This window comes from Hyla sarda, chromosome 1 (genome assembly GCF_029499605.1).
Source record: "Hyla sarda isolate aHylSar1 chromosome 1, aHylSar1.hap1, whole genome shotgun sequence".
Taxonomy (NCBI): Eukaryota; Metazoa; Chordata; class Amphibia; order Anura; family Hylidae; genus Hyla; species Hyla sarda.
In genome coordinates, this window is record NC_079189.1 from 558,605,697 (window position 1) to 558,631,135 (window position 25,439).

At 42.4% G+C, this 25,439-nt stretch overlaps 2 protein-coding genes across 4 annotated transcripts in view; one reads left to right on the forward strand and one right to left on the reverse strand.

The window, feature by feature from the left end:
* Positions 1–25,439, reverse strand: part of LOC130293463 (granzyme A-like) — a 96,079-nt gene that overhangs the window by 50,590 nt on the left and 20,050 nt on the right. The window contains exon 1 of one of the 2 annotated variants that reach the window (XM_056542196.1): positions 3,500–3,615. The exons of the other annotated variant lie outside the window; for it this stretch is intronic. The gene's annotated coding sequence lies outside the window, so the exon portion shown is untranslated. Of the gene's footprint in view, positions 1–3,499; positions 3,616–25,439 lie in introns of those variants that run through there. 2 annotated transcript variants of the gene reach the window in all.
* LOC130293479 (granzyme A-like) overlaps positions 3,521–25,439 on the forward strand; it is a 68,057-nt gene continuing 46,138 nt past the window's right edge. Inside the window, exon 1 of one of the 2 annotated variants that reach the window (XM_056542227.1) lies at positions 3,521–3,691. In XM_056542227.1, the coding sequence (XP_056398202.1) occupies positions 3,670–3,691 (22 nt within the window). In that variant the 5' untranslated portion in view covers positions 3,521–3,669. Of the gene's footprint in view, positions 3,692–6,324; positions 6,391–25,439 lie in introns of those variants that run through there. The other variant, XM_056542217.1, reaches the window with a different exon arrangement.

A 25,439-nucleotide genomic window follows, 5' to 3' on the forward strand; every position in this document is an offset into this window, starting at 1 on the left:
GAATATCAGTCTCCATACCTCTATACTTCTAACCGCAACTCACTGCAAGAGCGAGTCGTCACACCCCCTAGTTGAATACTTTGCCCGGTATAGTTTTATATTTTCACCACCTTGCTAAACCCCTAACAAAACTAAAAAAAATTCTCATTACACCCCTAGATGAATACTTTGATCTGTTTGGAAAGAAAAAAAAATGACCGGTACCGGCGCCTAGTGTATTACCCTCAGTAGAAGAAAACAGGAGTCCAATATAGGACTCAAACAAACCATATAGATGGCTGCTCACCTTGTATTAAGGATAAATAGGCCTATCACCCCAGTGATAATGGGATACTCAACGTCTGGATCTGCCGATTCAGCCATCTGGGTTGCAGGAATAGATGCTACTATCCTGATATAACAGATAAGTGAGACGAAAATAACCCTCATAGATTGGCGCTGCAGGCTTCCAGTAGAGATGCACGTGGACCAAAGTGTGGTTCAAAGAGTCCTCAGCAGGACCATTTTATTGCAAAACATAAAAGAAAACAAAAAATGGGGGGATGACGCGTTTCAAGAGGCTCCCTCCCTTCCTCAGATCAGTAATAAGGATAGGGGATAAGTGTTAGTACAGTGTTTGTACCGCTGCAGATGTCCTTTAAGGCTCACTGTACCCCTTGTTACATTCCTTGAGGGGTGTAGTTTCCAAAATGGAGTGCCATGTTGGGGGTTCCCACTGTTTTGGCACCATGGGGGCTTCCTAAATGCGACATGCCCCCCAAAAACCATTTCAGCAAAATTCTCTCTAAAAGCCAAATTTTGTTCCCTCCCTTCTGAGACCTGTAGTTCACCAGCAGAGCATTTTATATCCTCATATGGGGTATGTCCTTATTCGAGAGCAATGGGGCTACAAAATTTGGAGTAATTTTTCTCCTACTACCCCAATTAAAAATGCTAAATTTGGGGTAACAGCAGCAATTTAGTGTAAAAAAACACATTTTTCATTTAAACCTCAAACTTTAACGAAATGTTGTGAAACACCTGTGGGGAGTTAAGGCTCACTGTACCCCTTGTTATATTCCTTGAGGGGAGTGCCATGTTGGGGCTTCCCACTGTTTTGGCATCATGGGGGCTTCCTAAATGTGACATGCCCCCCAAAAACCATTTCAGCCAAATTTTGCTCCTTCCCTCCTGAGACCTGTAGTTCGCCAGCAGAGCATTTTACATCCTCATATGAGGTATTTCCATACTTACAAGAAATGGGGTTACACATTTTGTGGAGATTTTTCTTTTGTTACCAATTGTAAAAATGAAAAAAATGGGGCTACAATAACATGTTAGTGTTAAAAATTTAGATTTTGAGTTTTCTCCTCCACTTTACAGATATTCCTATGAAACACCTAAAGGGTTAACAAACTTACTGCATTTCATTCTGAATACTTTGAGGTGTTAGGTTTTCATAATGGGTTAATTTATGGGGTATTTATATCTTAAAGGCCCTCAAATTTGCTTCAAAACTGAACTACCGTATATACTCGAGTATAAACCGACCCGAGTATAAGCCGAGACCCCTAATTTCAACCCAAAATCCCAGGAAAAGTTATTGACTCGAGTATAAGCCTAGGGTGGGAAATACATCATCCCCCCCTGTCATCATCCAGACCCGTCATTAACATCCTCATCATCATCACCGCCTGTCATCATCCAGACCCTCATCATCATCACCTGTCATCATCCCCTTATCATCATCCCACACATCCCCCCTTTATCATTCCCTTGTCATCATCCCCACCCTCCTTCATCATCCCCTTGTAATCATCCCACACCCCCCCTTCATCATCCCCTTGTCATCATCCCCACCCCCCTTCATCATCCCACACCCCCCCTTCATCATCCTCTTGTCATCATCCCACACCCCCCCCCTTCATCATCCTCTTCTCATCATCCGCCCTCAGTGGTCTTCAACCTGCGGACCTCCAGAGGTTTCAAAACTACAACTCCCAGCAAGCCCGGGCAGCCATCGGCTGTCCGGGCTTGCTGGGAGTTGTAGTTTTGAAACCTCCGGAGGTCCGCAGGTACAAGACCACTGCGGCCTTCGACATCATCCAGCCCCCTCTTACCCCCCTTTAGTTCTGTACAGTACTCGCCTCCGCTTGGCGCTGGTCCGGTGCTGCAGGACTGTCCGGAGAGGAGGTCGTCCGGTGGGATAGTGGTTACGGGCTGCTATCTTCACCGGGGAGGCCTCTTCTCCGCGCTGCGGGCCCGGAATAGAGGCGTTGCCTTGACAATGACGCAGAAGTACGTTGGCAATGAACGTACCTCTGCGTCGTTGTCAAGGCAACGTGACTATTCTGGGGCCGGGCCCAAAGCGCTTAGAAGAGGCCTCCCCGGTGAAGATAGCAGCCCGGAACCACTATCCCACCGGACCACCTCCTCTACGGACAGTCCTGCAGCACCGGACCAGCGCCGAGCGGAGGTGAGTACTGTACAGAACTAAAGGGGGGTGAGAGGGGGCTGGATGATGTCCAAGGCTGCAGTGGTCTTCAACCTGCGGACCTCCGGAGGTTTCAAAACTACAACTCCCAGCAAGCCCGGACAGCCGATGGCTGCCCGGGCTTGCTGGGAGTTGTAGTTTTGAAACCTCTGGAGGTCCGCAGGTTGAAGACCACTGCGGGTGGAGAGTTCACTCGAGTATAAGCCGAGGGGGGTGTTTTCAGCACGAAAAATCGTGCTGAAAAACTCGGCTTATACTCGAGTATATATGGTAGTCCCAGAAAATTTCAGATTTTGAAATTTTCTTAAATCTTGAAAATTGCTGCTAAACTTTGAAGACCTCTAATGTCTTCAAGAAGTAAAAACATGTCAATTTTATGATGCCAACATAAAGGAGACATGTTGTATTTGTGAATCAATATATAATTTTTTGGGAATTCCCATTTTCCTTACAAAGTATATGTAATATAAATCGAAAATATTTATAGGTACCAGTCCTCTAAAGTACTGCAGATGTAGGGTGGAAGTAAAGTGGAGAATGAATAGTAGAACAGATAGTATAGATGAATGTAAAGTTTATTAATTTATACAATTAATGTATGTCGTCACCTTTAGCAGGGCCCTTGTGTGGGGTGAACGGAAATACTGGTTAATAACAATAGAATAAAGAATGGTATTGAAATGTATTAAAAATATTAATAAAATATCAATATATAAAAAGAAAGAAGTAAAAAGTTCTCTATCTCACTCGCTTATTGCACTTAGTCCATTCAGTGTATATATAGCATTGGATCCACAGATGGTACAGTTCGTATGATTGTATACTTTTGTATACTTCCCATGTAGTTTATAGATACAGTTCATAGGTATAGTTCATTGGTGGTATAGTGCCAATAGTGATGATAATACTAGTAGATGCTGGGATGTCTTGGAAGCGTAATAATAGTAGTAGTAGATGCTGGGATGTCTTGGAAGCGTGCTGTCTATGTAACGCTTTTAATGAAAAACTGTGCACAGCACCACTCACCCTCCGCAGGATATACTTCTCTTAGGCTGGCACGGCTGGTGCGCCTGTCACGGCTGCGTCCTGTGCTGGGGACGGCTGTGTCCTGTGTGAGCCCGTCTGTGTGATGGGTGAGTGGTTCTCCGGCGGTTCGTGGATCCCAGGCTGGCACAGCAAGCGTCCGGCCTATAGAGATGATGTCCGGGACTCACGTAGGTAAGCCGGGGCTGTGAGGATGGATCAGAGAGAGCGTTCCACGTGTGTGAACGCGGCACTATGTGCGCGCGGGCTGCCATGGTCTTCAAATAAAGGGCATCCAGCAGTTTCAAATGGTGAATCTCAAATGGCAGTTAAGATAATCTTTGTGGTTGATGTGCAATAACGTATATATTTTGTGGCAAGCTAGACGCGTTTCAATGTCACAGACATTTTCTTCGGTAGCTGTATGATATCTAATCTATAGGTTACGGTCTCGTTTTTTTATAGTCTCTAGATAGTGATGTCACCTTCATCTCAGATAGGACAGAGGAAAAACATGGAAAGGAAAGCATGGAATAGGGAAGACATAGAAGATATAGAAAATGATGTAGAAGAATATGGAGGGGTAAAGATATTAGTATATTAATTTGTTTTTATGATCTCAGCATTAGTAGATTGGTTGATAAATGTGGAGACATATTTCAGTGATAGTATGTTGTATATTGTAGAATATAATTGGTAATGATGGTCACATATTTAAATGTGAATAATAGATGTGAATAAAAACTAATGTTGTGAAATATAAGCCAGATTTCATATATCTATACATGTATATATTGAGGTGTAAGATATAGATATGGTAAAAATATAAAATATAGAAAATATGGTAAATATAAATAAAAAAAGAATATATAAAAAAATATATAAAAAATGAAATATGATAGTGTATCTGTACAAATATATCAATTTTCTTATACAGATTTTGTATAGTAATTTATATAATTAGATGCATATGTTTATGTGAAAAATGGATCTACTATGAAAGTGAAAATATGAAAAAAGAAAAAATATGAAAAAATACGGATATGTATATATATGTATATACACATAAATGGTCAAATACATAAACACAAGTGTGATGGTATAATAATGTATAAAAATAATATAAAATGATAGTATAAACATGTCAGTATAGAAAAATGACAGTATAAAAAAACAGTATAATAAACAGTATAAAGCAGGCCAAGGGGTGTCTGATGTCTTGAGATATCTTGAGGTTCTTGATTGATTATGAACTTGGGCATGCTACACCTCAGGAACCGTCAGCGGGTCGTTACGCGGCCAGCCAATGACAGATCGTGGGGAAGAGCCATACCACAAGTTTTGGTAATTTTATTTTTACAGAAATCCGAAGATTTCCAATTCTGAATTAAGTCCTTTTGGTGCGATGGTGTCAAATTCAAAAATCTTTCTCGATTCCGCTTTTGACATTTTGGTTATGTAATAACCTCCTCGCCAGCATTTCTTTATATTCTCGATGGCTACAAAAAATTGTTCTGATGGGTTTTGTTTATGGTGCTCAATAAAATGTAAAGATAAGGGGTGTGTTTTTATTCCTTTTTTGATGTTGTATATGTGTTCAGATATACATATTTTTAATTGTCTCTTTGTTCTTCCTATGTATTGTTTGCCGCATGTACATTGGATCAAGTAAACTCCTTTGGTGTGGCAGGTAAGGCATTCAGTTATATGATGTGTATATTTGTTCGTCGTTGATGATATTTCTGTGATCTTTTTTGGGAATTTTGTAATTTTACATGCTGAACAAAATCCACATCTAAAAAAAACCATTTGTTTGTAGCCATGTAGTTTTTTTTATTGTTAGTGCATAATTTTTTGATAGTGGGGGCAACTTGAATACCTAAATTGGGAGCTTTCTTGTATACGATAGGTGGGTGTAGAGGAATGTCCCGACCAATTAGTTTGTCATTTTTTAAGAAATGCCAGTTATTTTTTATTATTGTTTCTATTTTTTTTGTAATCCTTGTTGAATGGTATTACTAATTTGGGCTCTTCATTTTGAGGTAGTGTATCTGTTGGTTTTGGAATAAAAAATGACGATCTATCTAAAGTGCATATTTTGTTAAAAGACTCATCTAAAATCTTTTTTGGATAATTTCTATCCAGGAATTTTTTTTCTTCTTCCTCAAATTTAGTATTGAGGGTGGAGTTTCTTTTCAGTCTGCGATACTGGCCAGTGGGAACATTTAAAAGCCATCTAGGCAAATGACAACTGTTAAAAAGTATAAAACAGTTTTTCGCCACTGGCTTGTGCTGCAGATTAGTTTAGGTGGATCGATTGTAATTAAAAGATCTAATAACTCAAGTGTACCTGTACTGATGTGTGGAGTAAAATTTTGATTTAGATTGTTTGTATTTAGCTCCTGGATAAAATTCTCCAACAGATTCATAGGGCCCTTCCAAAAAAAAATGTCATCTATGTAGCGTCGCCATAGTACGAGGTCCGCGTCCATCCTGGGGGAGATATATTGTTCTTCCCAGGCTGCCATAAATAGATTTGCATAACTGGGCGCGAACATCGTACCCATGGCGGTGCCCGTAGCTTGCAAATAAAAATCGTTTTTCGTAATAAAAGTAGTTGTGGCTTAAAATGTATTGTATAGCTTGTAAGATAAAATCGATTTTGTTCTGGTGGGACATCGCCTTTATTTAAAAATTGTTGGACGGCGCTTAGGCCATCTTCATGTCTTATGATGGTATAGAGAGAGCTTACATCTAATGAGGCTAAAATATAATTGGATTCCCATTTAGTATTTTTAAGTATTTGTATTGCTTGTGTTGTGTCTTTTAGGTATGATGTTATGGTTTGGACATGTGGTTGGAGCAAGAGATCTATCAAGTGAGACAAGTTGGAAGTAAGTGAATTAATTCCAGATACTATCGGGCGGCCTGGGGGGGTCTACAGGGTCTTTGTGTATCTAGGGGACACAGTAAAAGACTGGAAGTCTTTCCTGTGTCCTCAAGATTAAATTGTATTATTTTTCAGATAAGATATCTGATTGAAATGCGGCATCGCATAATGTTTTTAATTCTTGGCTAAATTCATTAGTAGGATCCAGTTTCAGTTTTGTATATGTCTGGGTGTCTGACATTTGTCTTCTACATTCTTTATTGTATTTGGGTTGTGGGTTGTGTTGGTTGTGGTGATGATAGTCGGGTTTGGGATAATAGTTTGGAGATTTGTAGGGTTGTCTCCCTCTTGGAGGTCCTAAAAAATGGTGTCCTGAGGAAAAATTATCATTATTTTTATATAGTGGGGTAAATCTATTTTGTATTGGTAAATTGTATATTGGTTGATTTTGGTCTATTTGGTTTGGTTGTGATTTATCAGGTTGTGTTTTATTGGGTTCTTCTGTTTTATTTGGACATACATTTTTCATAATTTGCCATGTTATTTTATTTTTATTTTTTTTGGGTGATTTATTTTTCTAAAATATCTAATCTTTTCATAGTGAGGTCCTCATACTTTTAGTATTCCTCATTAATGGTATAGGTCTCTATAATGGTTTTCATTTGATCAATCTCGCTATCTAGCTCCCTGACGAGTTCCTACCTTCTCTCAATCACAAGCTTGACAATACTCACAGATTGTTCTTTAAGTAATGTTTCTGTGTTTCTTTAATCTATGTTTTGGAGGTCTCCTGCAGCACTTTTGAATATTGTAAGGCCTTTAGGTGTGAGACCCAAATTTAGATATTGCTGTAGGCTTTTTACCTCCCACTGTTGTTTGAGACGTTTACAGAGAATGTCTTCTAATTTTCTGAAAATCTGTGGTATTGTCAAGCTGTGTCCAGTGTTACTGGAGGGCTGTGAGGGATCAGGAGCAAGATCATTTTCAGAACATTGAAATTCATCAATCAACCTCTTTTTGGTTTCTAAATGTGTCCAAATATTCATTTTTCTATGTATACTGATATGTAAATATAATGGATAAAAATGGTATTAATAGAAATTAGGGGTTTGGGAAAAGATAAGAGAAAAGTAGATGAAGATATAGAATATAGAATATGGAATAAGAATAAGAATCAAGAACCTAAAGATATCGCAAGACATCAGACACCCCTTGGCCTGCTTTATACTGTTTATTATACTGTTTTTTATACCGATTTTTATACTGTCATTTTTCTATACTGACATGTTTATACTATCATTTTATATTATTTTTATACATTATTATACCCTCACACTTGTGTTTATGTATTTGACCATTTGTGTATATACATATATACCTATCCATATTTTTTCTTTCATATTTTCACTTTCATAGTAGATCCATTTTTCACATAAACATATGCATCTAATTATATAAATTACTATACAAAATCTGTATACGAAAATTGATATATTTGTACAGATACACTATCATATTTCATTTTTTATATATTCTTTTTTTTTAACCCCTTAAGGACTGAGCCCTTTTTCACCTTAAGGACTTAAGGAAAATTGCCATTTTTTGCAATTCTGACCACTGTCACTTTAAACATTAATAACTCTGGAATGCTTTTAGTTATCATTCTGATTCCGAGATTGTTTTTTCGTGACATATTCTACTTTAACGTAGTGGTAAAATTTTTTGGTAACTTGCATCCTTTCTTGGTGAAAAATCCCAAAATTTGATGAAAAATTTGAAAATTTTGCATTTTTCTAACTTTGAAGCTCTCTGCTTGTAAGGAAAATGGATATTCCAAATTTTTTTTTTATTCACATATACAATATGTCTACTTTATATTTGCATCATAAAATTGATGAGTTTTTACTTTTTGGAAGACACCAGAGGGCTTCAAAGTTCCGCAGCAATTTTCCAATTTTTCACAAAGTTTTGAAACTCGCTTTTTTTCAGGGACCAGTTCAGGTTTGAAGTGGATTTGAAGGGTCTTCATATTAGAAATACCCCATAAATGACCCCATTATAAAAACTGCACCCCCGAAAGTATTCAAAATTACATTCAGTAAGCGTTTTAACCCTTTACGGGTTTCACAGGAATAGCAGCAAAGTGAAGGAGAAAATTCACAATCTTCATTTTTTACACTCGCATGTTCTTGTAGACCCAATTTTTGAATTTTTGCAAGGGGTAAAAAGGAGAAAATTTTTACTTGTATTTGAAACCCAATTTCTCTCGAGTAAGCACATACCTCATATGTCTATGTAAAGTGTTCGGCGGGCGCAGTAGAGGGCTCAGAAGGGAAGGAGCGTCAAATGGTTTTTGGGGGGCATGTCACCTTTAGGAAGCCCCTATGGTGCCAGAACAGCAAAAAACCCCACATGGCATACCATTTTGGAAACTAGACCCCTCGGGAAACGTAACAAGGGGTAATGTGAACCTTAATACCCCACAGGTGATTCACGACTTTTGCATATGTAAAAAAAAAAAAAAAATTTTTACCTAAAATGCTTGATTTCCCTAAAGTTTTACATTTTTAAAAAGGGTAATAGCAGAAAATACCCCCCAAAATTTGAAGCCCAATTTCCCCCGATTCAGAAAATACCCCATATGGGGGTGAAAAGTGCTCTGTTAGCGCACTACAGGTCTCAGAAGAGAAGGAGTCACATTTGGCTTTTTGAAAGCAAATTTTGCTCTGGGGGCATGCCGCATTTAGGAAGCCCCTATGGTGCCAGGACCACAAAAAAAACCCACATGGCATACCATTTTGGAAACTAGAGCCCTCGGGGAATGTAACAAGGGGTTAAGTGAACCTTAATACCCCACAGGCGTTTAACGACTATTGCATATGTAAAAAAAATTAAAAAAATGTTTACCTAAAATGCTTCTTTTCCCAAAAACTTTAAATTTTTATAAAGGGTAAAAACAGAAAATACCCCCCAAAATTTGAAGCCCAATTTCTCCCGAGTACGGCAATACCACATATGTGACCCTTAACTGTTGCCTTGAAATACGACAGGGCTCCAAAGTGAGAGCGCCATGCGCATTTGAGGCCTAAATTAGGGATTGCATAGGGGTGGACATAGGGGTATTATACGCCAGTGATTCCCAAACAGGGTGCCTCCAGCTGTTGCAAAACTCCCAGCATGCCTGGACAGTCAACGGCTGTCCGACAATACTGGGAGTTGTTGTTTTGCAACAGCTCGAGGCTCCGTTTTGGAAACAGTGGCGTACCAGACGTTTTTCATTTTTATTGGGGAGGGGAGGGGGGTTGTATAGGGGTATGTGTATATGTAGTGTTTTTTACTTTTTATTTTTTGTTAGTGTAGTGTAGTGTTTTTAGGGTACAGTCGCACGGGCGGGGGTTCACAGTAGTTTCTCGCTGGCAGTTTGAGCTGTTGCAGAAAATTTGCTGCAGCTCAAACTTGCAGCCCGATACTTACTGTAAGCCTGCGCCCATGTGAGTGTACCCTGTACATTCACATTGGGGGGGACATCCAGCTGTTGCAAAACTACAACTCCCAGCATGCGCTGACAGACTGTACATGCTGAGAGTTTTAGTTTTGCAACAGCTGTAGGCACACTGGTTATGTATCACGGAGTTTGTGACCTTACTCAGTGTTTCAAAACCAGTGTGCCTCCAGCTGTTGCAAAACTACAACTCCCAGCATGTACGGTGCATGGTGTAAGGTGACTGCTGGGAGTTGTAGTTTGCAACAGCTGGAGGCACACCGGTCGTGAAACACTGAGTTAGGTAAAAAAATAACTCTAAGTTTCACAACCAGTGTGCCTTCAGCTGTTGCAAAACTACAACTCTCAGCAGTCACCGACAGCCAACGGGCATGCTGGGAGTAGTAGTTATGCAACCAGCAGATGCATCACTACAACTCCCAGCATGCACTTTAGCTGTTTGTGCAAGCTGGGAGTTGTAGTTATACAACAGCTGAAGGTACACTTTTCCATAGAAAAAATGTGCCTCCAGCTGTTGCAAAACCATAAGTCCCAGCATGCCCATAAGGAATGCTGGGAGTTGTGGTGGTCTGCCTCCTGCTGTTGCATAACTACAGCTCCCAGCATGCCCTTTTTGCATGCTGGGAGCTGTTGCTAAGCAACAGCAGGAGGCTGTAACTCACCTCCTGCTGCTGCTCCATCGCAGGCTGTCCCTCGCCGCCGCCGTCGCTCCTGGGGCCCCGATCCGAACATGGACGCCGGGGATCGGGGTCCCCAGCACCCGGGGTCGTCTTCCCGCACCCGTTCACGTCCTCCCGAAGAGGGGCGGAGCGGGTGCGGGAGTGATGCCCGCAGCAGGTGCCCTGATTGTTCGGCCGGTAATCCGGCCGACGAATCAGGGCGATCGTGAGGTGGCACCAGTGCCACCTCACCCCTGCAGGCTCTGGCTGTTCGGGGCCGTCAGAGACGGCCCCGAACAGCCAGTAATTCCGGGTCACCGGGTCACTGGAGACCCGATTGACCCGGAATCGCCGCAGATCGCTGGACTGAATTGTCCAGCGATCTGCGGCGATCGCCGACATAGGGGGGCATAATGACCCCCCTGGGCGATATGCCGGGATGCCTGCTGAACGATTTCAGCAGGCATCCGGCTCCGGTCCCCAACCGGCTAGCGGTGGGGACCGGAATTCCCACGGGCGTATGGATACGCCCTGCGTCCTTAAGGACTCGGAATGCAGGGCGTATCCATACGCCCTGCGTCCTTAAGAGGTTAATATATATTCTTTTTTTATTTATACTTACCATATTTTCTATATTTTCTATTTTTACCATATCTATATCTTACACCTCAATATATACATGTATAGATATATGAAATCTGGCTTATATTTCACAACATTAGTTTTTATTCACATCTATTATTCACATTTAAATATGTGACCATCATTACCAATTATATTCTACAATATACAACATACTATCACTGAAATATGTCTCCACATTTATCAACCAATCTACTAATGCTGAGATCATAAAAACAAATTAATATACTAATATCTTTACCCCTCCATATTCTTCTACATCATTTTCTATATCTTCTATGTCTTCCCTATTCCATGCTTTCCTTTCCATGTTTTTCCTCTGTCCTATCCGAGATGAATGTGACATCACTATCTAGAGACTATAAAAAAACGAGACCGTAACCTATAGATTAGATATCATGCAGCTACTGAAGAAAATGTCTGTGACATTGAAACGCGTCTAGCTTGCCACAAAATATATACGCTATTGCACATCAACCACAAAGACTATCATTACTGACATTTGAGATTTACCATTTGAAACTGCTGGATGCCCTTTATTTGAAGACCATGGCAGCCCGCGCGCACATAGTGCCGCGCTCACACACGTGGAACGCTCTCTCTGATCCATCCTCACAGCCCCGGCTTACCTACGTGAGTCCCGGACATCATCTCTATAGGCCGGACGCGAGCCTGGGATCCACGAACCGCCGGAGAACCACTCACCCATCACACAGACGGGCTCACACAGGACACAGCCGTCCCCAGCACAGGACGCAGCCGTGACAGGCGCACCAGCCGTGCCAGCCTAAGAGAAGTATATCCTGCGGAGGGTGAGTTTTTCATTACAAGCGTTACATAGACAGCACGCTTCCAAGACATCCCAGCATCTACTACTACTATTATTACGCTTTTAAGACACCCCAGCATCTACTAGTATCATCATCACTATTGGTACTATACCACCAATGAACTATACCTATGAACTGTATCTATAAACTACATAGGAAGTATACAAAAAGTATACAATCATACGAACTGTACCATCTGTGGATCCAATGCTATATATACACTGAATGGACTAAGTTCAATAAGTGAGTGAGATAGAGGACTTTTTACTTCTTACTTTATATATTGATATTTTTATTAATATTTTTAATACATTTCAATGTTATTAACCAGTATTGCCGTTCACCCCACGCAAGGGCCCTGCTAAAGGTGACGACATACATTAATTGTTTAAATTAATAAACTTTACATTCATCTATACTATCTGTTCTACTATTCATTCTCCACTTTACTTCCACCCTACATCTGCAGTACTTTAGAGGACTGGTACCTATAAATATTTTAGATTTATATTACATATACTTTCTAGCTATAGGCCTTTTTTGGGTGAAGGCAACACCGTTAACCTCAAGTACTATCTCTATCCTAGGTGAGCTACACATACTACACATTTTCCTTACAAGCAGAGAGTTTAAAATTTAGAAAAATGCTAAATTTTCTAATTTTTCACGAAATTATGGAATTTTTCACAAAGAAATGATGCAAGTATTGATGAAAATTTACCACCAACATAAAGTAGAATATGTCACAAAAAAACAATCTCCGAATCAGTATGATACGTAAAAGCGTCCCAGAGTTATTAATGTTTAAAGTGACACATTTGCAAAAAATGGCTCAGTCCTTAAGGCCAAAATGACCTCGGTCCTTAAGGGGTTAAAATGATTTTTTTTTTTTTTTTTTTGGCATCATATTCTTTATCATCATCTTCCCACATGGTAACAACCCTATCTCAGCTATACAGTAGCTGTGTCAGAGAATGGGACCAGACAACCTAGTGCAGTGTTTCCTAACCAGGGTGCCTCCAGCTGTTGCAAAACTGTAACTCCCAGCATGCCCGGACAGCCGAAGGCTTTTTGGTGATTTTGGGGGTAACATGGGTCTTGTGAACAAACATAGATATGTCCCTCTTTGTGGATAGTGCTAAGGTGCACCTAAGTAAATTGAGTTATATGCCCACTTTCTGGTAAGCTACACCCCCTGTCAAGCCAGGCACAAAAGTGTCTAAACACATTAAAAATGTCAAGTCATGGAAGCCATTTTTTTTCTTGGGCTCAAATTGCACCATTTTTTTTTTTTTTGGCACAGGCAATTTTATTTATCTCCCCCACTTTGACTGCTGGTAAAGCCCAGACCAAGTAGGGGCATAGGTTCCACCATGGTTAGGTCTAAGACTGGCAAACACTCAGTGGTGTATGACAGGGAATATACTATATGTACTCCTATGCTGCATACTATTTGCAGTTTTCTAAGAAAAAAAAAAAAATACACCCCCCCCCCTTTTGGTTCACATCAAGCGACGTCATGTCTGATGTCCTGTGAACACCGTGTACAGGAAGCTCTGGGCTGCACTCAGACCACCATGAATAGGTTAATGACTAATACAGTAGGTTGTTCGGGGGCCCACCAAACAAAAAGTTGAGATGTGAAACCACACGAGGATGACAAATGATGACTCCTTCAGAGAGGTCTCATAGACCAGTGAACACACCTAGAAATACTACAAATTACTAGAAATGGTGTTACGGTCTCGAAAGAAGGTCTCTTATTTTCCATAAGATAGTGGGTGTAACTATCAGTAGGACTGTGCGCTCATCCTATCATTGGCCCCTTAAAGACAGGGACAGTTTTAGAGTTAAGGGCCCAAAGTTTTTTGTTGCTGTGGTTGCCTGGCATTATTATTATTTTTTTCTTCATACATTTTGACATATACGTGTAAATTAGCCTCTGTACATATAATTATACCCTAACAGGTAACATCCCTATGAATGAGTATAATGAGGACTATCTACACCTTTAATGGTTAGGCATAAAATAGTAGAGCAGACCAGTGACATTCGTGATCCCACACCTGAATGCGCCTGACACTTACACTGCCCTTGTACTCAATGATACTCAATAATACTACCACACAGGTCTTTTAAGCAGCCTCTTTTAAAACATAAGTCCACAAGTTGTTGTATCGGGGTTTACTTTGCCATGGAGGAATTTGTGTGGTTCCTCTCGCCAGACACCGTTCTCTAGGCTGCCACCTTTATCTGTCAGGAACTGTCCAGAGAATGGGCAAATCACCATAGCAAACCCATCCAACTCTGGACAGTTCCTAACATAGACAGAGGTGTCAGCACTGTGGTCAGACAGAAATGAAATACAAAAAGAAAATCCTATATTAAACAGCAGCTGATAAGTGCTGGAAGGATTAAGATTTTTTAATAGAAGTAATTTACTGTTTAACTTTCTGGCAGTTGATAAAAAAAAAAAAAAAGAAAACACACATTAGTTTTCCACCGGCATACACCTTTAAGGAATAAGAATATTTCTGATCACCACAATAATGTATCCCCTCCTTGCAGGCACCATCTGTAATTCAGTTTTTGAGCTCAGCTCCTGTGCTTCAGCTTGGACAAAGCCATAATTTCTATTAAAAAAAAGGAAATTAGAAGTATATTAGAAATGTTATTGTTTTGCCAAGATGTACAACATATAAGAAGTTTTTGTATCTGACAGTGCCCATTTAAAATAGTTTTCGACAATAAGTTTAAAAAAAAAAGGAAATTTTTAACAAGTTGGACTCAGTTGAAATTTGCATAACACAAAAGGACTTTTTTTTTTTTTTTTATGAATTTAAAGTGAGTCCAGCCTGGAAGCATGAAAAAACTTTGAAAACATTTTCTGACAATCAATTTAGAAAAGTAGAAATTCACATCAGTTTAGTTGTGCAGAACAGAGAAGGACTTGTTCGTGATGAAGGACTGACACGTAACTGACACTTTGAAGGCTATGCTGCCTTCACAACAGTATTCATGTATAGCTGAAATACACATGAGCCCACTGCTTTGCTCTGTTTGGTAGATATTTGCATGTGATAGTATTTCTGGCCTGCATCACTGTTTGCTGGGATTTGTAGTGCAACAACAGGCTTCTGTAATTACTGTCAGGAGACCCCTATGTGAGATCAGACCAGATTAATTCTGCGCCCAGCTATGTAAGATCAGACCACAGATTAATTCTGCGCCCAGCTATGTAAGATCAGACCACAGATTAATTCTGCGCCCAGCTATGTAAGATCAGACCACAGATTAATTCTGCGCCCAGCTATGTAAGATCAGACCACAGATTAATTCTGCGCCCAGCTATGTAAGATCAGACCACAGATTAATTCTGCGCCCAGCTATGTAAGATCAGACCACAGATTAATTCTGCGCCCAGCTATGTGAGATCAGACCACAGATTAATTCTGCGCCCAGCTATGTGAGATCAGACCACAGATTAATTCTGCCCACGACCACGATTTTGTCTCCGGTTTACAAACCGTACTGCAACCGCATACGTTTTTTTTAACATGGACGTCAATGGGAAACGCACATGTATACGGTTCCATACGGGAAAAGCGTATACGTTTTTACTTTGCACATGCGCATTTGAATCCTAAAGTCCCAACCCAAGACCCCTCCCATTAAAAATGGACAAAATTTTCAAAAACGTATGGGTTTTTTTTCTATAAAAACTGACGGAACTGTATGCACTTTTAAAAACAGTATACTGTTTAAAAACACATACGGTTTGATAGATGATAGAAAACGTATGCAGGAACCGTAGTTGAAAAACGGAAAAAAGGGGTTGTTCAGCTCACCCCTTGCTGAGGACATCAGTAGATGGATGTGCGGTTATCATGCGGTTTTCATGCGGTGGTTTGCACGTGAGGTTTGGAGCACGGACAGCACGGGCCGTATCCCGGAAGATGTAGAACAAAAGGAAGTGAAGGAAATGGGTCCAGCTCACAAGAAAAAATATATATAAAACATAGCTTTTACTTCACATGGTTAAAAACATGGAACAAAAAAGAAAACAACAAAAACCCCATGGGTGTGCTAAAATGAACAGACTGTGGTACGTGACTCGGGGTGGTTAGATGTGCCAGGGCACCATTAACCTACGAGGTCCAAGGATCTGACAGCTTCTCCTGGGCCAGGCGTGGGATAATAAATACACTTATGCCAGGTTACGGATAACTGTCTTTTCTGAGGCAGGAGTAGTTGTTACAATCCTCAAAGCTCAGATTAAAGTAGAGGAGATGCAGAGTAACCCTTGGGAGCCCTGTAGACTTGCTGTGACTTGTAGTATTTTTCACCCACTTGGCTTTATTTGTTGCAGGTGATAAGGAAATCAAATAGTTAAAATGAACAAATTTTATAAAATACTCAAAATTATACAGCTGTGCTGAACCTTTGAACTTGCTGATCTTGCTTTCATTTACTGTAGTAAATGAGGAACATGAGAAATACCCAATATATGTTTTCGGAATGTGGTGTCTAGCAGAAGGTCCAATGTTCCGGAACACACATCCTGAAAACATACCGTTTGTGGTTTTATATATTTAATATTTTGTTACTTTGTTTTATGATAATTTTAGCATAAGTGCTTAATTGTTTAATTGGCTGCATTTGTGTTTGTTCTTAACTCATATAAAACAACTTGCTTCCAGAATAAAGCTAGAGCATGGTTTGATTCACACCCTTGTGTATGTGTGATCATTCAGTGTAACCTCAGACCGGTCTTAGTTATCGAACACAGGTGTGGTTCCAAATTAATGAGAGATTTCTCTATCAAATTTGGTGCCGAAACACGGGACTGGAACTGCTAAGAATGCGGACCCTCAGGCCAAAGGGAGGGGACCCTCTGGACTGCCGCTGGAAGCAAATCAGAGACAAACTGCAGTAAGTTGAACCCTTGAATTCAACCTCCCTTTGCAGCTAGGCTGGCCTCCAAGGGACTTCCTCTAGGACTGAGGTAAGCATAATATTTCCAGTCCTATATTGTATAGTAAAGAACCAGTGATCTCAGTGTGGTGTTGTGCTATGTAATTAGCTTGTTCTGCTTTTCTCCTCTTCTATTCTACTTAATGGATTATTTAAAGACTCTTGAAGTAATTGTGGTTGTTTACGCTATCTTTTTGATACTGTAAGTTATTGGAGTTGTGTTGATAAAGACAGAGTCGAATATAGAAGAGAATTCACACTTCGCCCTAGCAGGGGCATAGCGGAGTGGATCCTCCTTCTGCTATGGAGGAGGAACCACTCCGCTATGCCCGTGCTAGGGCGAAGATAGATCGGCAGCTGGATCAGGAGATGTCGGACGTTCTTTAGTGAGCACTTGGCGTAAAGTACTATTTTGTAACTAATGCATTTGAAAAAAGTGGAGCATCCACCAAGTTTGTACAAATTATTAAGAATTTACTAAAAGCAATTTTAAAACGTACATATCTGTTCAGTGTGAATTCTCTTCGATATTGGATACTGCTTTAAATGGGTTGAGCCCCCGTATATTCACACGGACAGCCCCAACCCCAGGAAGGCAGGGCATAAAACGTATACATATGAAGAAATACATATACCGAGCAATACCATAATCTGACTATGGGGAATTTACTTGGTGATTGCTCACTGAGCAATGATGAATATATTGCCTAGGATATCGTTCAGGAGAGGGAAGGGGTGAAAGCAGTTAAGGGCATGAGAAAAGTGTTCAAACAAGCTGGAATGCCATCATATGGGAAGATGGGAAGATTTTGCCACAAACAAGAGACGGTGGGTTCAAGATCAGGATATGTTGGAACCTGTAGCCATGTGGCTAAAGGTTTCAAGAGAGATAGAGAGATTGGTAAAATGTGTTGTGGAGATTTAACGTAATGGTCAATGGCCCTCAATTACTATTGCAAACCCAACATGTTTTTTGGGTTGTGCGCCAGATTCTGGTGCATTGCGCCAGAATTTGCACAAGAATTTGTGCCAGAATTGAAAAAAAATTTGTGCCAGTATTGAAAAAACACTAATGTGTTCCCGACATTTTCACAAAAACACAACATATTTACTTAGGTTTCCACAGAAAATGTGGTGGATTTCAACTAGGGAAAGTGGAAAATGTAGGGAAAACTTAATAAATACCATGGAAAATAAATTGTAGGGAATTAAAACCCACAAAGAAACCTACACTCCACTCTTAATAAATAAAGGCCAATATGTATATAAAATGAGGCAAAAAAAAAGTGAAGATTTCGCAGTCAAATTGAATCCAATGATGTCTGTAGTTACTAACCCAACAGCGCATCCACCCTATGCTGGTTCTGGCTCAGGATGGACGTGCTGGATTTGTGGTGAACAAAATCTGGACTGGCGAGATACGTGTGAGGCATGTGGAGCTCCTTAACACAAGTTAGCTACATTAAAATCACTAGGAAATATATGCTATTCCGTGCTCCCCATAGACATATTTTTCACAGAATTTTTTTTTTACAGCAGCGATTAACCTCCCAGTCACTGTCTACAGCATTGTATTACAGAGAGGGGCAGAGAGCTGTGTGTTGCCTCATATGTTTGAACAAGCTGGCTCAGCTTGAGAAACGTTAGCAGAGGAGGCAGGAATACGTTTTTAGCACAACTCTGTCTTTGTTCCACAACAAATGGTATGCTGGTTATACTAGTCTGTGGACGGTATAACACATACTCAGCAGCCCATTCCTAATAGTCTTTGCGAGAGAGTGCAATTTTGGGTTTAGTACACAGCGACTGTGTGCTCCAGCACTGTTGTGTACTGCTGGTGTTGTGCACAAATACTTATTTAAGTGTACTGTATCACATTTTTCTGCCCTCATAAGTGCATACCACATACCTACACCTAAGCAGTGTACTATTTTGTACCTGTTAATCTATCAAGGGTCTAGATAGTGTGAAAGGCCATGCAAAAGTAATCACCGGCTGGTGTTTTACTAAGATTATTTTTTAAGTGTACTGTAGCGCATTTTTCTGCCCTCATAAGTGCATACCACATACCTACATCTAAGTAGTGTACTATTTTGTACCTGTTAATCTATCAAGGGCCTAGATACTGTGAAAGTCCAAGAAAAAGTACTCAACGGCTGGAGTTGTACTCAAATACTTTTTTAAACGTACTGTAGCGCATTAGTCTACCCTCATAAGTGCATACCACATACCTACATCTAAGTAGTGGACTATTTTGTACTTGTTAATCTGTCAAAGGCCTAGATACTGTGAAAGTCCAGGCAAAAGTACTCTGACAGAAGTTGTACTCAAATACTTTTTTAAGCGTACTGTAGAGCATTTTTCTGTCCCATAAGTTCATACCACTTGGCTTGCAGCATGGTAAAAAGCATTAATCCCACTTCCACTGTGCTTGAAGAAATGTTATCAGATAAACAAACAAACAGAAAGGCGGTTCTGAAGAACAGAGCCGCCATAGACTACTTATTGCTCAAACATAATCATGGCTGTGAGGAAAGTTATTTCAACTAAACAGATCATTCTATTTCCATTCAGGGACACATAAAGTCTTTAAGAAAGATAGTCTCAGGTATCAAGCAGAATGAAACTGGTGATTGGTGATCCTGGCTTTTGGATTTTATCCCTGATTGGTTGAGAAATATCTTTGCTTGGCTAAAAAGGCGTATAGTTATTGCATTAGGATTTATGGCATTTATTCTTATTTGCTATTGGTTCCCATATTGTGTAATCAAGATCTGCTGCTGTGTTACCAGAAGAGTTACAAAACCAAAGGCCAAAAAAAATCAGTTTGAATTCTCTAGAAGACGACTTGTAACAAGAGTGTGACTGACTGATCATTAGAAGATTTTCTGCCGACAGTATACTGAGATCCAGGGTCTTAGGGTATCCTTGGAATATAGCATAAGGGGTGTTAGGGAGGAAATTGATGATCTGTGATCAAGGGAGGGAAATTGATAAGGAAATCAAATAGTTAAAATGAATAAACTCTATAAAATACTCAAAATTATACAGCTTTGCTGAATCTTTGAACTTAATGATCTTTCTTTGATTTAATGTTCTGGAACACACATCCTGAAAACATACTGTTTGTGGTTTTATGTATTTTATATTTTGTTATTTTCTTATTTGATAATTTTAGCATAAGTGCTTAATTGTTTGTTTGGCTGCATTTATATCTGGGCAAAGGGGAATATTTAAGGTTGCCCCCCTTTGTTCTTTACTCTTATAAAACAACTTGCTTCCAGAATAAAGCTAGAGCATGGTTTGATTCACACTCTTGTGTATGTGTGATCATTCAGTGTAACCTCAGAACGGTCTTATTAATTTGGAACCACACCTAAGATCGATACCTGAGAGATTTTTCTATCACAGGCTTGGGACATTAGACTTAGTTTTGAGGCCTCCCATGCTGACTAGGGTTCTGATAGTGTTCAATAACACTACACCGCAAGGGTATGAACTAAAACTGTGTGCCCGTCGACGCACCGGCTCCTATATTTACAGCTAGGAATTTCCGACTCCTCCTGGGCGAGGACCACTTGCAGAATGGTGTGGTCGCCTGCTTGAAGATTCTCTTTAGGCTTCCCATGAATCACCTCACACTCCTGCTTGTCACGATGCCGGCTGGCAGGTAGTGGATCCTCTGTGCCAGAGAGGGATTGGCGAGGACCGTGCTAGTGGACCGGTTCTAAGTCACTACAGGTTTACACCAGAGCCCGCCGCAAAGCGGGATGGTCTTGCTGCGGCGGTAGTGACCAGGTCGTATCCACTAGCAACGGCTCACCTCTCTGACTGCTGAAGATAGGCGAGGTACAAGGGAGTAGGCAGAAGCAAGGTCGGACGTAGCAGAAGGTCGGGGGCAGGCGGCAAGGATCGTAGTCAGGGGCAACGGCAGGAGGTCAGGAACACGGGCTAGGAACAAACAAGGGAACGCTTTCACTAGGCACAAGTGCAACAAGATCCGGCAAGGGAGTGCAAGGGAAGTGAGGTAATATAGGGAAGTGCACAGGTGATCACACTAATTGGTAATTGGGAAGATTGGACCAGGCACCAACATTGGTGCACTGGCCCTTTAAATTGCAGAGACCCGGCGCGCGCGCGCCCTAGGGAGCGGGGCCGCGCGCGCCGGGACAGGACCGACGGAGAGCGAGTCAGGTACGGGGACCGGGGTGCGCATCGCGAGCGGGCCCCACCCGCATCGCGAATCGCATCCCGGCTGGAGGCGGTACCGCAGCGCACCCGGTCAGTGGATCTGACCGGGGCGCTGCAGCAACGAGGATGAGGCGAGCGCTCCGGGGAGGAACGGGGACCCGGAGCGCTCGGCGTAACAGTACCCCCCCCCTTGGGTCTCCCCCTCTTCTTGGGGCCAAAGAACCCGAGGAAAAAAAAGTCAATTTTTCCGTGATGAGGTCCGATGCACATTAGGAGGGGTTCTGTGCGGAAACGCATGAGACAGTCCAATCTTTCATTGTTAATACAATAGATGTAGAGGGGTCTGGCGAGACTGGTCACAGGGACGTAGAACCTGTTGATAAGAGAGGCCAAAAAAATTTTTCCTGCAGATCCGGAATCCAAGAAGACCATAGTAGAGAAGGAGAAGGTAGAGGCAGATATCCGCACAGGCACAGTAAGGCGTGGAGAAGCAGAGTTGACATCAAGAACTGTGTCACCTTTGTGCGGAGTCAGCGTGCGTCTTTCCAGGCGGGGAGGACGGATAGGACAATCCTTCAGGAAGTGTTCGGTACCGGCATAGTACAGGCAAAGATTCTCCATGCGGCGTCGTGTCCTCTCTAGAGGTGTCAAGCGAGACCGGTCAACTTGCATAGCCTCCGCGGCGGGAAGCACAGGAACGGATTGCAGAGGACCAGAGGAGAGAGGAGCCGGGGAGAAAAAACGCCTCGTGCGAACAAAGTCCATATCCAGGCGGAGCTCCAGACGCCATCCGGAAGAACGCATGTCAATGCGAGTGGCAAGATGAATGAGTTCATGTAGGTTAGCAGGAGTTTCTCGTGCGGCCAGAACATCTTTAATGTTGCTGGATAGGCCTTTTTTAAAGGTCGCGCAGAGAACCTCACTATTCCAGGACAACTCGGAAGCAAGAGCACGGAACTGAATGGCGTACTCGCCAACGGAAGAAACACCCTGGGCCAGGTTCAGCAGGGCAGTCTCGGCAGAAGAAGCTCGGGCAGGCTCCTCGAAGACACCACGGACCTCAGCGAAGAAGGACTGGACTGTGGCTGTGGCAAGATCATTGCGGTCCCCATCAAATTTGTCCGGCAGGGACAAGCAGGGGTTAGGAGCGGCCGGTTGCTGCGGAGGAGTTGCAGGAGCCGGCGGAGGAGATGGTTGTTGCAGCTGTAGCTGTGACTGAATTTGCTGTATCTGTGACTGAAGATGCAGTGTCACGGAGGTCAAGTATGCCAGCTGTTGATTTCGTTGGGCGATCTTTAGGGCTTGCTGGGCGACCAGTGTAGGGAGGTCGGCGACAACTGGCAGAGGAACTTCAGCGGGATCCATGGCCGGATCTACTGTCACGATGCCGGCTGGCAGGTAGTGGATCCTCTGTGCCAGAGAGGGATTGGCGAGGACCGTGCTAGTGGACCGGTTCTAAGTCACTACAGGTTTACACCAGAGCCCGCCGCAAAGCGGGATGGTCTTGCTGCGGCGGTAGTGACCAGGTCGTATCCACTAGCAACGGCTCACCTCTCTGACTGCTGAAGATAGGCGAGGTACAAGGGAGTAGGCAGAAGCAAGGTCGGACGTAGCAGAAGGTCGGGGGCAGGCGGCAAGGATCGTAGTCAGGGGCAACGGCAGGAGGTCAGGAACACGGGCTAGGAACAAACAAGGGAACGCTTTCACTAGGCACAAGTGCAACAAGATCCGGCAAGGGAGTGCAAGGGAAGTGAGGTAATATAGGGAAGTGCACAGGTGATCACACTAATTGGTAATTGGGAAGATTGGACCAGGCACCAACATTGGTGCACTGGCCCTTTAAATTGCAGAGACCCGGCGCGCGCGCGCCCTAGGGAGCGGGGCCGCGCGCGCCGGGACAGGACCGACGGAGAGCGAGTCAGGTACGGGGACCGGGGTGCGCATCGCGAGCGGGCCCCACCCGCATCGCGAATCGCATCCCGGCTGGAGGCGGTACCGCAGCGCACCCGGTCAGTGGATCTGACCGGGGCGCTGCAGCAACGAGGATGAGGCGAGCGCTCCGGGGAGGAACGGGGACCCGGAGCGCTCGGCGTAACACTGCTGTCTCTTCTCTACACTGCAGCTCGGACTTTTTGATCACTTTTTATTCATTCTGTTATGGTATAAAAAGTGACCAAAAATACCCTATTTTGTACTTTTTTTGCACATACGCCATTGACTGTGCGGCTTAATTAATGATATATTTTTTATAGTCTGGACATTTACGCACGCGGCGATACCACATTTGTTTATCTTTATTTATGCTTTTTTATTTTTTATATGGAATTTGAGAAAAGGGGGGTGTTTTAAACTTAATAAGGAAGGGATAATGTGTATTTTTTTTTTTTACACTTTATTAGTCCCCTTAGGGGACTTTTAGGAGGAATCATTAGATTCCTCATGCAGATCAATGTTGAACCACATTGATCTGTGTGATCTGAACTCGATTGATAAAGCCTGGTCCTGCCAGGCTTTATCAATGCAAGAGTTGGGACCTGCACAGAAGGAGAGATAAGCCCTCCAGCTACCTTCACAGTGGATCGCAGACCCCCCTCCCCCCGCACGATCACGCTGCGTGGGGGCGTTCCAACCCACTGGACCACCAGGGAGCGTTTACAGGGTTCTTTAGACGCCGCTGTCAACTTTGACAGCGGCAATTTAAAGGGTTATTAGCCGTCTGCGATCGCCGCTACAAGAATCAGCTGAGGGCCGGCGAGTATAACACGGGCTCGAGTCGGGAGCCCGAGCCATACCTGGTTAATGGCACATAGACGAGTATACATGTCCATGGTCGTTAACCAGTTAACCTGGTTGTTCAGGTTATCATGAACATAACCTTTGTGAATTCAAACTGAGAAAAAAACAGACATGGTCGCACATCTACAACGTGCACAATGATCTAAGGCTTCTCAGCAACATTCATTAAACTAACAGGTCGGTAGTGTACTTTATGATCATGAAGTGCAGGCCCACTAGCCACGTCACGACCACCTGTAAGCAGTGGGTCCTGAACGTCCCTAGCATAAAATGGCGCTGCACTGAGCGGCAACCACCACTGACACAATACCAGTGCCCACAGGGGGAATGACCCACTGGCAGAGCAGCCCCAATGATGCCCGAACCAGACCCTGGGCTGCGCCTCCCCAAAGACACGGCGCAGTGGCAGCAATGGATGCCACGCAGCACCGGTTCAGTGCTGTGCAGTGTCCGTTGGTGCCGTGTCTATGGGGAGGCACAGCCGAGCCACTAACTGGTGGCCGTGACGTGGTTAGCATGCTTGTACTTCATGATCATAAAGTACACCTGTTAGTTTAATAAATGTTGCTGAGAAGCCTTAGATCATTGTGCATGTTGTAGTTATGCGACCATGTCTGTTTTGTCTCTATTTGAATGAACATAACCTTTGTTGACAATTCATATCAGGTTGTGATATCGAATGCAAAAATGTTGTCATCATGTACTCCAATGTGAACATGCTGCTGCAGTTGCTGCCTATTGAAAGGGTAGTTATGGCAGAGGCAGTGGAGCATTGACTCAGCAGGGAGCGAAGAAGTCAATAGTTCTCGTAGAAATATTAATCTTTCAACAAGGTTACGTCAGTTCTGCACATCAGAGAAAATTGTGTTCATGAAGTGAGGCAGGAAGTGACTCTGGGCTGGAAGCTTGAAAAAATGTAGACAACATTTTTCAACAATTAATTAAAACATTTCTTTTACTTTTTTAACAAATTTATGTCAGTTTTGCACACCAGAAAAAGATGCGTTAATGAAGTTGTTTTGTGTTTTGTTTTGATTATTTGGATGATTTTTTACCAAGTATAAGGCCGGTTCACATTTCAGAATTTGATTCAGTCAGCGCTGGCCGCACTTGGAGATTCCAAGAATCAGTCGACGCTAGGACCACACGGCCCTATAGACGGCAATGTCTGTGGAGATGACATCCGCCAAAACATTAAACAAGTTCAATGTCCTGGCAGATTATTTAGAGTGGATTTTCCAGGCTACCTTGAAAACTTCAACTGCACTGTGCAGCGGAATCCCATTGCCATTAATGGGACTCTGCTGAACCAGAATTTCCGAACAGAATTTTAAAACGGAATTCTGCTTGGAAATTCCGTAGTGTGAACCAGGTCTTCAGATGCCCTTATCAAGTTCTCACTGTTAGAAATGCTCTGGTATTGTTTAAACCCAGAAAATCCAGGTACAATACAGTTCAG